The sequence below is a fragment of the Silurus meridionalis genome, chromosome 9 (genome assembly GCF_014805685.1).
Source record: "Silurus meridionalis isolate SWU-2019-XX chromosome 9, ASM1480568v1, whole genome shotgun sequence".
NCBI lineage: Eukaryota > Metazoa > Chordata > Actinopteri > Siluriformes > Siluridae > Silurus > Silurus meridionalis.
Window position 1 is genome coordinate 9,935,384 of NC_060892.1, and position 17,091 is coordinate 9,952,474.

A 17,091-nucleotide genomic window follows, 5' to 3' on the forward strand; every position below is an offset into this window, starting at 1 on the left:
AAACACACATACACACATGCACAGTTATCTAAGATAACTCCAGCATTCAAATAAGAATGCTATGAAGCTTATCCTGACTGGAGTTTTGAAAGCCTTTGGGTACAGTCGACCTTAAAGAAAGTAAACATGGTTTAGCACATCTCCCTGAATAGTTCTGTAGATCTTCGGTTTTGAATGTCAGCCAGATCAAATATTTAGCCTTCATCTTCAGGGCTTATCTTCTCATTGCACAAGCAGACAGACAGAAGTGGAAAAAGTGCAAATTAAACAAAGCATGTGAGAAATCTTAGATATGTCTGTGTAGCAATGGGCTTGGTAAGGAAAATCTGTGTCGGGGGGGTGTCATGGATAAAAGATGACTGTTTTTTGGCAGACACACACGATTTCTGACTCCAGCATTAAAAACAATACGAAACAAACAATATAGAGAAAGAAAAACACGCACAGAGTAAGATTGGGTGGGAGACATTGTGGTGTGGGGCTGTCAGCAGAAAAGTACTGTAATCAAAAATTATTGTTACAGATGTACAGGATTCAGTGTAAAAATTAGAATATAGAGGAGGTACGTATAAAGCCTATAAAAGATATAAAAGAAATCAGTGTTCCATACAATATCAATTAGTCATAATGGAGTAAAGTCTTTCTGGGGAAAATAGCTCAAGTAAAAGTAATACTCAGTTAGAAACTTTTAAAATATCAAATAAAGTGGGTATAACACAATGCCACAATGTTTCTGTTTGTATTGTAACAAAAGTATTGGGACACCTGACTTTTCCAACCATATGTGGTTTTATAATAAACTGTTGCCACAAAATTGGAGGCACACAATTGTACATTACGTCTTTGGATGCAGTAGCAATACATTCCCTTCATTTGGACTAGGAGATCCAAATCAGTTCCAGCATGACAATGCCCCTATGCACAAAGGCAGCTCAATGAAGATATAGATACATGGGGTGGAGTCGTAGATGTCCTGTTATAGAGATCTGACCTCAATCTTATTGAACACCTTTGGGATGAATTGAAATGCTGGATGCACCCCAGGCCTCTGCGATCATCAATAGTTGACTTTGCTAACACCTTTGTGACTAAATGAGCAAAAGTCTCAACAAACCACACTCTAAAATTCTAGTAAAACATCTTGTCAGAAGATTGAAGGTTATTATAACAGAGAATGGGAACTAAATTGGGAATGGAATGTCAAAAAGCACATCCAAATCCAAATCCGGTCCTTATTTTTACTAATTTACGTGCCCCAAATACCCTTACAAATACACCGTATATCCCAAGATCTGTGCATGCTTGACATTTACACCCGTGTGTGGTTCTTTCCCAGTTGCATAATTTTGGAAGCAGATGTTGTTTAGAATGCCTTTGTATACTGCAGCATTAAGACTGCAGTAAATAAGAAACTCAAACCTTCCAGCATAACAAGGCCCCTTTGTACAACGCAGTGGCGGGCTGTGAATTTGGTACCTGGGCCTTCAGTGGGGACTTACCCGACTTAATCAACCTCTAAATACCCCCACTATTACGTTGCTACACACATGTTTTGCCAGGTGAACTTGGCTGTAACAGTTTCCCTCTGACCAACCCATCAGAGGACAAAAAAATGCTGATGCTATTCTGGGCCACTTAGCTGCCCTGTGGGGCAAATATGAAATCTGATTGGTTAAAGAAACAGCTATTTATTAAGGAGACTATGGTAAAAAAAAAAGGCCTGAAGAAAAGACTTTGAAGGCCCTGGGCAGATTAGATTGACATGGCAGCACATAGAGGCTGAAATCTGATTGGCCAAAAAATCTACACATCCACATACACGTACTGGAAGCAGTGCAGCCAAGAGAAACGTGATTCAATGAAGAGAATAAATTGTTTGGAATAAATTAATACAATTTCATGCAACAAATATTAGAATTTAGGTTGTAAATGTAGGTCAGTGCTTCTGATAGTGTTTAGGCCAGTAGAGGACCCACTGGTACAACACAAGATCATTTGCATGGTTAAAAAACACTCTTCATCCTTAATTTTTTTTCCTATAACAACATATTAAATCATATTTTTTCTTGCATATCATATTCTAAGCACTTCATTTAGCTGAGGCAAGCGTAATAATTAATAAAATAAATAATCAAACATTAATATATGTTTGTTTTTACACGATTTGCAGTCATTTACATACAGTTCATATAGTACATTTATATATTTGTGTGTACACTTTATATATTTCATTAACGTATATGCATTACATACTTTGCATGTTTTTTTTTACAATGCTAAGAATATTCAGATTTTCTAAATGCTATAAAGACATTCATATAAATCTTTTTGCAACCTAGTCTCCAAAGCAAGCTATGTGCATGCAAGTTCATCCTCTCTACCCCTTCACAAATTTTTTACATCATTTACATCACAGAAAAACATCGTCATCTGGAGGACCAGATTAGATTGACTTACTATTTTGCGGTCGTAGAACTCTCCGCTGCTGTAGGTGGTGGCCATGGTAGATGAGCAGACTTCCAGGTACCAGGGCTTGTTGCCATTTTCCGTGCTGCTGCTAACAGAGATGGTGTAGATGCTGTTGGTGTAGCCGTCACATGAGCAGTGATCTCCTTGCCGACCTCCGTTACCGGACGCCCACACAAAGATTGAGCCCAGACCTTTACGCCCCTGCATAAACACAAACAGAAACATGCACATGTATAAACATGAACAGCACTTATACTTCTATTCACTAAAATATATGTCTTAAAATATAGTATATGTCAAGAGAAATTTTTTTTTGTACAGTAGATATGTTTTAACTACCCAATTTTCTCAGAAAACTAAAATAATCAGTCACACTTTATGAAACACTGATACATCAGCTGAACAGTAAGCTGCTTCGCATAACTAAAAACACGCTTTCTTCACAAAACACTTTCTCATCTCAGCGGACAGTTCTGAGGAAGGTAAGCACAGTTTTCACTTTAATCTCAATGTGGTTCTGTTTGTTTTGCATGCTTTTTCTTGCTTTGGTCTGTGCTCTTGCCTCTTCACTGATCGGTTACCCAATATGTTCACCTGTTTGCTGTTAGCTCTTAATTAATTTGTCTTTTTAAACCCTGCTTTCCTTTAATGTTTATGGTGCATTTGTCATAAACTGTAAGCTTTATTTTCCTACTGTATTATTCTTATTCTTATTTTTTACTTCATTTTATTTGTATTTCTATACACATTACCTGTGTACCATGTTGTCTGCTTGTTTTTTACCACATGCTATAGATCACAGGTGGGCAAACAATTTCCTATGGAGAGCCAAAAAATCTAACTTGACAAAGGGTCCCTTTGATTGATGAGTTCCTAATATTTAAACATAACGAAATAGAAAATATTAAACTGTAGCCTGCGTCACTAATGTAGTTTAAAGTTCTAGTTCAGTAAACGGGAGGTTTCTAGTGTTTAAGGCATTGGACTTTGGATCTGAAGGTTGTGGGTTTAAGTCCTGGCCATGAAATGAGGAGGGTGGATGTTGGGCTGGCACTTCAACCCTATAACAAACTACTACAGAAATGGCAAACAGCGAATGCTGCTCAATGTGTGTCACTGCAGGCCAGTTTTGACCATAGTATATTAGGAATCTCTGCTGTAGACATTGACAATGATTTTTTTGGGGTTTGCCCTACACTTTAATAATGCCTTTTCCTAACACATGCCACATTTTGATACATGAATTATTAAATAATATACAGTTCTATTCCAAAGGTTAGACCATATTTAACTCTAGTCCTGGTGGCCAGAACTTAATTGTCATGAATAATACCTCTCTGTGCAATTCTTGGATTTCAATTATTTTTCTTCCATCTGTTTCTTCCATGTGATTACATTTTCAAACGCCTTTGTATTAATTAGAGTCTGATCTCCTATGTCCACCCATGTCTTATTGTTAGTGCTTTCCCAAGTGCACCCAGTTGCTGATTAGTTTGTACCATCCTATGTCTTTGATTCATTCTTGTAAATGTTATTGTATGTTTCTGGATGTTTCCTTGCCCCTTGTTTTTATACTTCTTTTAAACTCCCTGGGTTTTTGACCCATTCTTGTTTTCTCGTTAATTAATCTGATTACTCAGTTTTCATTGTCTGACAATTTCCCCTGTCTGAAACTACCACGGGAAAATGCACACTGATTTTATATACTTATGTCTTTTGCTGAAGTGGGAAAAGCACCAAAGGGTACTCTGGCACTATAGAAGTGCAGTTTCATGAACTTAAAACTTATGCTTGAAAGTAGTTTATAAAAAGTCGTTTTCATTTCAAATGTGAAAAAAAGCCAAGTGCCAACATGTGGGGACTTCTTATGACTGTTGGGAAATGGTCCCAGGTGACTCATTAATCTCCAGGAGTGTGCAAAGCTCTCATCAAAACTACTTTTGGTCTCTTTTGGTTCAGTACATAATCCCATATGTGTGATTTAATACTACTGATGTCTTTACTATAATTAAAAAATACAGAAAAAAATAAATACCCATCTATGAGTCAGGAGCTGATCACTCAACAGTGAAACAGTAGTCAAAAACATCAGGATTTGAATAATGCAGGTACATGAATAAATATTGTCTCAATACTATCTTTATGTATCCTGATCATTGGTCAAGCAAACTTAAGTACAATTCATGTAAATTAATGGCAGGGTTGTATACTTGTGTGTCTGTGTGTATAAATGACCTTTTTAATGCCCATTTCAAAGGCCTGTTTGGCTAGTGGGCCTGGACCATCCACAGTCTTCCCATCATCATCAGGGCCCCAGCTGGCACTGTAAATGTCAATGTAGTCGGGACGAATCCCAAGTGACTTCGCCTCCACCACATCAGTCACATCCCCATCCAGCATCCGAATGCCTTTGAGAGCACACACACATACACAGACATATGTTCACAAATAGGCACACAACAAGTAAAAAACCCTCAAAAACTCAAAATAGGCTGCAACAACAACCAAAGCCATTCACAGCTTTCGCAGTGTGAAAATTCTCTGCAGGCACCGAAAACAAAACTTCCTCATAATCTTTACTGAGGTACATGGATTAGGTTTTATTAATAGATTTTATTGCTATAATGTAAACTTAAATGCAGGCTATCAGCCAACACACGTTTGGTGTCTTATGCAGTGGTGGATGAAGAACACAAACCATGTACTTAAATAAAAGTAAAGATACACCAGATAAACTATTACTCCAGTAAAAGTGCTCCTTTTAAACTTTCACTTGAGAAAAAGTACAAAAGTATTTGCTTTCAAATGTACTCAATTTCAAACTCAATTTATGTGAACAGACTTTAATTAAGACTTTAACCAATTTATTAATAGAATTATATTAACCCTCTGGAGTCTGAGGGTGTTTTTGACCCCTTGAGAGATTTTGACGTGCTCTTATATTGGGTTCTTTTTAGTTGCTTTTAAAATATATTATTGACAAAAGGCTTATTACACTGTATTCAGCACAAACTGGGCTTAAAAACCTTCTTTTTAACTACTTCAAAATAATCGAGTCAGGAGTTTTTTGCATTTATTCCTCCTAAAATGTTCTGCTTGCTGTTGAATTGATGCTGAAATGTATGTTAGTGATTATGGTATGTGGATAAGTAGATTCCGGCTTCCTGGGTGCTTGACCAGTTAACTTTTTCTCCACTTATAAATAATAAGGAAATAATAAGGAATTTAGCAAAATGCAGTTGACTAAAAAAGTATTTCATATACTATATATAGTATTTATATATTTTACTTTGAAATGTAGTGAATTAAAGTAAAAGTCTCCCAAAATGGAAGTATTTCAGTAATGTACAGATACGCAAAAAAAAAAAGCTACTTAAATACAGTAACGCTTGTACAATTACTTGTAAACTCTATTCTTATTTTTTATGATTCATTTGAATAATGAATAGCCTGCTGAATGCATTCCTTCTATCAGTTCACTATACTTTCATCTGCAAAAATTAGATCACAGTTTAATTAAATGTAAAAAAAAATTTTTTAGAATAACCATTGTTACTTTGACATATAGTAACAGTTAGTTTGGTTATTTTATATTGCTAAACATTCCAGAATTTTACTCAAAAATAGGAAAAAAGAGCAGTCTTAAAAAGCAGTGCCTAAAAGCAATACACATTTCTTGAATTTGTATTTGTTACTTTGTTGGTACTTTTGTGGTCACTGCAAACACATTCAAGCAGCAGCAAAACAGAGAAATTGCTGACCAATTGTTTATTGTGCATTACTAAAGAATAGTTTAAGAATCTGCCTTCCAGTTCAGTTTTCAGACTGCTACTGTTGGACATTAATTCTCCACTAAACAGCTGGTTATACTATTAAGCTATTTTACTCACCATAATCATTAGATTAGATTAGATTAGATTAGATTAGATTAAACATTATTGTCATTGTGCAAGGTAAATGTACAGAGCCACTGAAATGCGGTTTCCCTGCATTTCAAAAGTATTATTTCCATTCTTAAAAAAAATTGTGGCAGCAAAAATCAATATCAGACAAACCAAGATGTAAATTAGATTAAATTGGGATGCCATATATACATGAAATGCACACAACTGACTAGTGAGTGGGAGGTTGGTTCATCAACTGTATGCAAATCCCTGCTGTAGATTAATGCTGTAGGACACTTTCATAAATCAGAAAAAGTTTTTACATCATTCTGTAGACTGAAATCTGTGCTCGTTTTTTCATGACTTTGATAATTAAACTGCAAAGTGTGTCCTAAGATAGCCCACCTGTCAAAGTTCCACAGCCTTGTAATTAACAATCAGATTAATTATTAGGTCATTTAAATTTACATTTACATTTGCGGCATTTAGCAGATGCCCTTATCCAGAATGACGTACAAAAGTGCTTTGAGTCTCTAGCCATGGTCACTAGTGTGTGTTTTTGTGGATACGTTTTTTTTATTGTGTAAAAAAAAAAAAAAAGAAAAGTTAATTACAGACTTGCAGCACATGTGTCTGTGAGACGAGCTCAGCCGGACTCTGCAGGTGTCTCCAACAAACCCCTGCAGGGCTCAAGAGCAGATGTTAGAAGCTTTATTTAATCTCTTGGCGCTGGAAAAGTGAGGGAATTATTAAGTGATTGTAGAGAGCATAAAGTCAAATCCATACTTTTAAGCTATAACTCGACAAATATACTAATAGGAGAAACAATATATACTTTCCGGACATTTATAATGACATTTTCAACTTGTGGGAACATTTAACTTCCCCAGAAGCAAAATTGTTACTTTTACACTAGCTATACATTTTATTTAAAGACCAAATGAATCAATTGGTTACTGAGGGGTATGAGTACCTGTAGGAAACACCCACAAAGACATGTGAGTGTATGTCTGTGTGTGTCTGTGTAAAAGTGTGACTGAGGATCAATGCGTCTCTCTCATGACTCCATTCCATTAACAAGCTGCGTTTCACTGTAAACTGATTTGCTGTTTCCAAAATAGCACAAGGTAAACAGGATCTCAACACTTCTTTCGCTCAGGGGAAAGACTGATTCATTTGTAAGCTACTAATTATTGCAGATAGTCTCCTGTAAATGTACACTTTATGTTTTTAGTTGTATTGGCATCTGCACAGGAATCAAGTTTCAAAAATATTTATTATGGCTCATGGAAAGCCCACTGCCAATCACAGCTATGTGTCCGGTAACCACAAGGCATTTTACTTATACAGATATAAGTAAAAGATGACTCAGTAGTTATCGTGCAACTTTCTTCCTCCTCGGAATAGGCTGCATTACATTTTGGCATCATTAACCAGAGATTCGAAAATGTAAGCATCATTACACATTTATGACACTAATGCAAAATTAATGATTAAATCAGAGCTGGGACTCCTCTAGTTTTTGAATAGGACAGATTCATATGAATGAGCTTCAACTCATAAAGTCAGTATCATAAGAGAGACAACTTTTTCAAGTTTTAGTGTACTTTGGTCTTAGAGAAATTTAAGACCTTGAAATATAGTGTTCCTGCATTGTTACACCACCTCCACTCAATTTACTTCCATAACACCTTCCAACCAGGGAAGGTGAAAAGAAATATTTTATTAGATTGGAGAATTTACCAGCACTGTAGTATGTAATATTAAATCAATGGTGTCAGTGTCAGTTCGCTCTTTATTTTTCTACCATGGTGTTATAGATTTGCAACTACTCAATAAATACAAATCTACATAAATAAATAGCATTCTGTTTTTATAAATAGAACAACGTAGCCAAGTACATTTATACAAAGAACATACTAAGCTCAAAAGGACTCCAGTTCTGTAGGAAAGCCATGCACCTTCCGCTACAGTCTTCAAGCAACACATAATAAGAATTTACCCCTGGTCTTTAGAGTGAGAATATCATGGCTGCTGCTAACTGGTCAAATCTTGGTAAATCAAACAAGGCTTTTGGGGCAGAATGATGCATAATTGCACCTTAAGCTTAAAATTATTGAAATGAAGAAAGGAAAATCAATTTACTTTTTTTGTTGTTATGCTAAACCAGTGTAAAGATGTTAAAGATTCAAGACTAATGATAGATATGGCAATGCCATGGGCCATATGTGGCCCGAGTTCTGGCAACCGGACCTGGTCCAGTCATGTACTGTAATTCAATGCTGTATTTGGGCCAAGTGAAAGTTGGTGGTGTGGCCCATCACTGGGCAAAACTAATTTTGCTATGTGGGTAATTGTACCAGAAGACCACAGCACATTTAAAAGTGCTTAAAGCAACTGATGCAGGTACAGTAGGAGAACTTTACCAGCTGAAGTGTGGAAGCAAGCAAAAAGTCGAAAGTAAATCAGACAAATGCCTCCTTCAGCTTGAGTTTTGGCTAATTCACGTAGATATGTACAGACAGAACAGCCTCTAATAAGACCTTGTGCAGCCTTTTAGATCCTTTATTAAATAGATTTGTAATATTCTTTTGTGAAATAAATAAAATGTCAATGTAATCTGTAATGACAGTAAGCCAATGTTCATCGACTCTGAACATTCCTTCTGGCACACGTCTACTGTCACTGAAACAAACAAAAAATATAACAACTAAAATGAAATTGTTTGATAAACCCAGGGTAAGTGATGAGGCAGCAAATGTCATGACCACCAGCAAATATGTATGTTACACTGCAAAGCTTTCAGTGAAAACACAAAAATTAATAAACAGTATCTATGCAGTCTAAGTATATAATCTATTTATTTAGAGTGAACAGATAATTAATTTTAATCTAATACAAATACAGACATGAGTAGGAAGCTTGCCAGAAAGCTACACATGGAAACTAAGTGCATTGTGCATTGGGACTGGGGAAAAAAGTTTCGTCAGTGCAGTGTTTTTACTTTCATGCGGCTTTTGTATGAAGCTCATAGAAAGGGTTGCCAGATTTCAAAGCAACTACAAGCTAAATGAACAATAAACTTAAAACTTGAAACTAGCCCACGCAGTTTAGGCATCGTTTTTTCTCAGTGTTTGAATGGAAAACACAGGGCACAGGGTTTCTAAGAATGTATTCAATTCATTCATTCGTTAATTCATGTATTCATAAAAAATTCCATACATTTTGGGGGAAAATATATCCAACTCATACAGTACATTTACATATAAGGATACTAATAGAAATTCTGACCTGACTGAAATCATATAAACACATATTCTAATTCGAGTAATTTCCATTTCTGCCTTTCACCCTTTACCCTTATTGTTAATTTCAAGTCAAAATAAATTCCACTTCAGTCTTTCAGCTTTTAACCATATTGTTCATTTAGAGTCAAAACAATTTTACTTCTGTCTTTCAGCCTTAAACCATATTGTTCATTTCAAGTCAAAATAAATTCCACTTCGGTCTTTCAGACAGTTTACCCTTATTGTTTATTTAATGCTCCTAGCTGTTTGTGCACTTGAACTTGAACAGAGTTTTGTAGGCGTCGCTAAATGCAAATGAGCTGTGTCAGGAACAGGCGTTGCACTTTACTGCTGACCATACGCACACAAAAACAAAAAGAAATCAGCCCAAAACTTTCGGTACAGCAAATCCAACCGTTCACACATAATGTAACTGAAGGACTGATAAATACGATCATTTGTGTGTGTGTGTGTTTCTCATCAATCCTCTTTATCATTATTTAATGAAAAGAAGGACCCCATTTTGACTCGCAGCAGCAGTGCGTCCCAGATTCTGAAAGTGTCAAGCAAACCTTTCTAGTCTTTCTGGGATTGTAACTACCACTGCATTACACAAAGAAACTTAAATAAAATATAATAGATAGATAGATAGATAGATAGATAGATAGATAGATAGATAGATAGATAGATAGATAGATAGATAGATAGATAGATAGATAGATAGATAGATGAATAGATAGATAGATAGATAGATAGATAGATAGATAGATAGATAGATAGATAGATAGATAGATAGATAGATAGATTTTTTTTTTATTCATTTGTCTATTTTTTGGATGGTCCATCACATGACTATCTAGTGGTTTCTAATAACACTATTGGTATCTGGCTTATTACTCAGTTAAAAGATGTTTGAATATTTACAGATGTAGCCACGAGTCATGAATCAACAGAGCAGTTGTCTAAATATGCTACCAATACTTTGTTGACATATTTTCAGAAATACTGCATGCTCTACTGATAAAATTTATGACTATTTTTGGCTTTTTAATGTTGTCAACTTTAATGACTGTAGATTGCCTAAATTTATAAATAAAACAGTGCATGATGGGCAATTAATTCCTTTGGGGAAATGCACATACCTCCAATTCGGGCATTGTAAGCAATACCCACAATGCAATGTGAGTTGTTGGCCACAGCAGCCACTTCCCCAGCACACCGGGTCCCATGCCTGTGATTCAGACACAAAGATTCATATAAAAGTCAGTACTAATAAGTATGCATCCCCTGATACTCAGTTCCTAATGAGTTTTATCACAGCATGCAAAAGCACCTGATTGGCCTGTATGTGGTCTCGTTTTAAAGCACAGCAGCAGAATGCTGAAAAAAACAATAGTGTTTTGAGAAACAACTTAAATGAATATGACAGCCTCATACATATTGCAGTTCCGCTGATAAAATAAGCATTTAAATCAGTGTGACCTGGGACTTCCACCGAACATCTCTAGTGACAAATGGTTTGAAAAAAAATCATATTTAAACCCTATTCAGGCTGGATTTGTTTAATGTAGGGTGATGGTGTAATACGATTATTACTGGTGGATCTCATGTATTTATTTCTGTCAGGTCTTTTTTAGAAATAACTTGCCTACAACTCACAACCTGAAGAACACTAACCCAACACAGAACCACACTGGGGAGCAGGCACATCACAGATGGACCCAGGGCATAATATGGAGTGTGAAAGTTGGGATTAAAGCAGACAGGGGGAGACTACAAAGTCTGAAGTTCATGGGCTTGCTCTAGGGGAGCGGGTCCTTGTGGATTCTGTGTCCTGGACCGCTAATGCTGAGTTAAAATAATACTTGTACTCCCTGGACTAAAAAGTCCTACTTTGTAAAGTTCAGAGTTCAGCAAGTGACAAAAGATATGTATTGAGCTCAATATATGCAGCTCAAATTAATTAAGGTTTGAAAAATAGGTATTTCCACCTTTCCACTAATCAAATATGGCAATTGCAAATAGATTAATAGGAATGTGTGTATATGTGTGCATGTGTCTATATGTGTATATGTGTGTTATCCAAGGCCTGGTACAAGTGCTAACACATCTACCTACTTTATTCTCTCCATCCCTCTTACTATTTTTCTTTTGCTGTTGCTAGTAGTTTTCACTCTCAGTCTCTGCAGCACCTAAACTTGCCCACTTAAGCACTCTTTTAATTGATTTTCCGGTTACTTCTTCTGCTCCAACAGTCTCATTTCATTCTGCACAGATTAGCGCTCTAAGCATGAAGAGGAAAATTAATTGTGAATCTTGAACTGTTGTTTAAAAAATCAAGATATGGAAGAAGTTTCAATTGAAGTTTTGCCTCAGCTCTCTGCAGGTGTAGCGCAGAGACGATTTGTAAACATGAGGCGGGAAAAACACGAACAGACGTTAATTCAGGTGTTTATTGACGAGCAAAGCCGTTTTCAATTAAAACCCAGACCTATCTCAATCCCGCATGATTTGGATGACTTCCGTGCTTCGCCTTGACAAAACATGCCTCGACAATTACACGTGAAAAAATTGGGAAACGACACCATGAAAGTGGAATAGTTTTGAGTTTGAGACGTATGGGATTTGACGTCTCTTCACACTCATAGATTAGATAGTCACCTCTGAGGCCACAGAGCTTGTTAACAGATCTGCCGACCTAAATGAATACGACAGGCTTGCACGTACTGTGGTGTTGCTGACAAAACAAGCATGTACAGGAAGCGAAGTGAAGAGGACTTCCAATAAACACATTTACTAAACCTTTAAAAAAATCTTTTGAAAACATGAGTTTTAAGCCCAGTATTTTAAAACCTATTCGGACTGGATTAGTTTTCCATGCTGAGTGAAGTAATGCACTTATTTCTTGCGTATGCTTGGGATTTTAGTCCTGTCAGAATCCGTCAGTGATATAAAAAGACGTGTAGAAGTAATCCTAGGTAATATATGTATATCCTCCCTGTATTGTCACATTGGTAAAGATGCCATTACATCCTGCTGAAAAATTGTTGCTCCCTAGAGATAAAAGCTTTGTACATTTGAATTCAATTGAATTGAAAATGAGCTTATTACTCCGGTGCACATACTATGCAGACAGGATAAGATTTCCACACACGTCTGCTATTGTCTTTCTATCATCTCCCACTGAAACCAAACTGAAACCAAGTATTACCCGAGTGTAAAAATGTAGAATAATAAAATATAGACAATGCTGAACTAAAATTGCCACAGAATCGGTGCTTCCAGTAGTTTTAGATATGATACTTTGCTTGCTGAGGCAAAGCCTTCACATATATTATGTCTATAAAACCCATTAATAAAACGCATTACTTTTGTTGGTATAAGCCCAATGACAAGTGCTTAAAATAAAGGTAAAAGCAACCACCTTCCATCAATATGTGGTACAGTCGAACCCACTAATCTCGACCTCGGTTAACTCGCCAACCCTATTAAGTCGACGTATTTGAAGTGGAACCGCCAAATTCTTGCTTTGTCTTAGCATTTTTTAATCGGTTATGTCGATTTTTTTATGTCGCCGAACCCTAATATCTCGAACACAAGGGGGGGCAAATTTGCCACTTAACATCGGTTATGTCAGGAATCCCCTTGCCACGCCCCCTTCGGCGGCGGCATTCCCCGAAGCACCCTGCTACTTCTCCCGTGTGGGGAGCTCCTCGCAGTCATGCTGATCACACACACCTGACTCTCATTCACTCGCTCATTCCATCTCCTATTTAAGCCCCTCACCTCCACACACTCGCAGCCCGTTATTGTTTGTGCATGATCGTATGTGTTGGTTCATGTCGGTCTGTGTGATCGCGTATACGTATCCCGCTTGTTTGATTGATGACCAATCAAACAAATCGCGGCAACGCTGTTGTGTAAAAAACCTCCAAAAATCCTCACATTTTGGCAATAATTGTATTATATGTTCCCAAGGGACAATACTATAGATATTAAACTTGGATATATTCTACAGTAGTCAATATACAGCTTGTATAGCTGTACAGATTTACTGTCCTTTATAAATAACTCAACATACAGCCATTTGTGTCTAAATACCTGCCAACAAAAGTGAGAACTAGGTGACCAAAACTGTCAAAACTATGTACAAAGTGTCAATATTTTGTGTGAGCACCATTGCTATCTAGCGCTGCCTTAATCCTCCTGGGCAGGGAATTCACCAAAGCTGCACAGGTTGTTGCTGGGATCCTCTTCCACTCCAAAATGATGAAGCTGCTGGATGTTCGACACTTTGGGGATGCCCCACAGGTGCTTAATAGGGTTTAGGTCTGGAGACATACTTGACCACTACATTACCTTTACCTTCAGCTTCCTCGGAAAGGCATTTGTCATTTTGAAGGTGTGTTTAGGGTCGTTAACATGCTGGAAAACTGCCGTTCGGCCCACTTTCTGATTTAAGGACATCATGTCCTGCTTCAGAATGTCACAGTACATATTGGAATCCATTTTTCCTATGATGCTACCACCACCATGCTTGACTGTAGGCAAGACACAATGTTCTTAGTACTTCTTACCAGGGCATCGCCACACATGCTAAACACCATCTAAGCCAAACAAGTTTATCTTTTCTCATCACATCACAGGACATGATTCCAGTAATTCATGCTCTTGGACAGGTTGTCGTCAGCAAACCCTTTGTGGGCTTTCTTGTGAGCCAACTTCAGTAGAGGATTCCTTCTGGGACTACGGCCCATGCAGACTTCGCACAGCATGTGGTCTGAGCACAAGCGGACCTTCCGCTTTTGCAATCTCTAAAGCAATGCTGACAGGCACTCATGCGTCTTTCTTTAAAGCCACCTTCTGCACCTAAAGCGCAGCATGAAGACTCAACTTTCTTTGATTGACCCTTGCAAAGCCTGTTCCTAATGGAACCCGTCTTGGAACGCTCTAAACTGGTTCTGAAACAGGTGAAAACTAGGCCAGCAGGAGCCACCTCTGCTCTTCAGGACTGTTTTGAGTGCACTTCCTGGGACATGTTTAGGGAGGCTGCAAACAACAGCGATTCCATCAACTTGGAGGAGTACACATCATCAGTGACCAGCTACGTCAGAAAGTGTGTTGATGACGTGACCATCTCCAAGACCATCACTACACGCTCCAACCAGAAGCCGTGGATGACCCCAAAAGTGCGTGCGCTGCTAAAATCTAGAGACTCATCCTTCAGAGCAGGGGACAAGATAGCCTAAAGAACAGAAAGGGCCAAACTGTCCCGTGCCATCAGAGAGGCGAAACGCACACGCGAAGCGAATCCAGTCACTTCCAGGACAGCGGAGACACCCGGCACATGTGGCAGGGCATCCGGGCGATCACGAACTACAAGACAACTTCACCTGCTGTGGGTGTGGTTTTGCATGATTAAGCGAAGTACAGTTGTTATCACTTAGGGTGTACACACTTTTGCTGCCAAGCGAATCAATTATAATATATGGTCCTACTTATCAGACCTAAGGATACACTTGTTATTCCCTAAACATGTTTGCAACAGAGAGTTAAACATTACATGTTCCGATATGAGCCAACCTGAGAATTATCTCATCCCGACAGATTCAGTATAAACCGACTAAAAAAATGTCTAAAAAGTGTAAAGATTCAAAAGAATTAAATATAACAACCAATTATTTTTGCTGACAGCGATTGAGTATTTAAAATGTATAATGATTTCTGTCGAATATGACATAGAATGCCACTTACTTGTTTTCATTGCTAGAGTCATAACGTGGCATTGGATCATGGTCATTGCCATTTACATCATAGCTGGCCAGCTGGTCCTAAATGCAAGCAAGAAGGAAGAGAACCAAACAAATCACATATGGCGTCAGTCATAAACAAGGAAATAAATAAATATATATATATCATATTATACTGCCCAGGCTTTCTTCCCATTTGGGTCATCTCTCATTTTTCGCACTATTCCGGTGAATGTAATAAATTGGGCTCTACACAGACCATAACTTAGCGAAGTAATCCAAAGTGTCAGGCAAAGAAATGAAATGTATTTATGGCAAGGTTACATCCTGTAAAGCCAGAAGGAAGCACAACAGTAAACCATATTGTATTTTCTCAAATCAACATTAAGGTGTGAATAGCACTGTTTGCATGTTCCATAACAAGATATGTGTTATATGTGTATATTTACTTGATACACAGTGCTGGTGCATTTCACTTTTCATATGAATCTACTTTACTAATCTGTGTTCACTGCATATAACTGCAATTCTGTAAATAGTTTGTTACACTGGAACCATTTATACAGGTATTACACACTGGACTTTGCTGACTTCGCTATGTGTGGGAGCTATTTTTTTAGCAATACAGCAAAAATAAGCAAAATATTATGCCATATTGTACCTTTATTAACCTGATATTGATATCTTGTTTCAAGAACTGTGGTAGGAATGCAAAACCAAACCAGCAGTTGTGTATTTGCATTGAATATTAGCACGGGTGTGGTTAACTATAATCAAATTTACAGCCATGCTGAAATTCATTAAATGTGGTATTGCTTAATTTGCAGAACAATCATTTTTATTTATTAAAAGAAAAGCTAGAAAAGCTTATGCATACCAGGAGAATCCAGGAAAATGGCTCTCAATTAGACACAAGCCACCGTTTCAACCTACTCTATACACCATGCCCTAAAAAAGTAGGAGAAAGCTACTTACATAGTTTTGAGCCAGGTCAGGATGGTTTCTCTCTATCCCATCATCTAGGATGGTGATGACAACATTTCTGCCTGTATAGCCACGCTGCCACGCTGCCAAGATGTTCATTTCGGAGCGACATCGGCTGTTTTTATCACTGCAATGCTGGAAAAAATAGTAGTATAAGTGACCCTGTGTTTCAAAGATGACCCAAAGTCTTTATAACTATGACAAGTGGATTCAATTCAGAGTCATAAATCCAGCAGACAAACACTTTTTGTGCAGGTTTTTTAATCGGTAAATGAATTGGTAATTGAATAATCTAGACAAATCAAAATTAGTTACCTGTGAGACAGACTACGGTCAAAACACTGATTAAAATAGGCAGCTAGAAAAAGCTCGCCACAGGCAAAGACTTTGCAAAGCAACACTAGGAATTCAGGTAGTATTAAGGGAGTAGTGCTACTGCAAAGAAGCAAGAGACATAAATAATCGGACGAATGCAAACCAGTGGAAGGTCCTGTGATACAAGTCCTTAGGATGAGAAAGTTCCAGTCTTTTGTTACGCTAAGTGCTGACTTGACATTCGGTATATTAGGAATATCTGGATTCATTTGTACATTTATAGACACACTTTAAATATTCAGAGCATGCAGTGCGGTGCATCCAGAAATCTTAACACCACATGGAATAGTCAAGAACCATTTATGAAAGTTGACCATGTGTTTCTTTCTTGCTGGTATGATA

The 17,091-nt window shown here is 37.4% G+C and overlaps 1 protein-coding gene across 2 annotated transcripts in view; it reads right to left on the minus strand.

The window, feature by feature from the left end:
* Positions 1–17,091, minus strand: part of pcsk6 (proprotein convertase subtilisin/kexin type 6) — a 72,217-nt gene that overhangs the window by 46,215 nt on the left and 8,911 nt on the right. For both annotated transcript variants that reach the window (XM_046858222.1, XM_046858221.1), the window contains exons 4-8: positions 16,366–16,509; positions 15,395–15,471; positions 10,783–10,871; positions 4,705–4,877; positions 2,458–2,670 (exon numbers count right to left, since the gene is read on the minus strand). In XM_046858222.1, the coding sequence (XP_046714178.1) occupies positions 2,458–2,670; positions 4,705–4,877; positions 10,783–10,871; positions 15,395–15,471; positions 16,366–16,509 (696 nt within the window). The remainder of the gene's footprint in view (positions 1–2,457; positions 2,671–4,704; positions 4,878–10,782; positions 10,872–15,394; positions 15,472–16,365; positions 16,510–17,091) is intronic.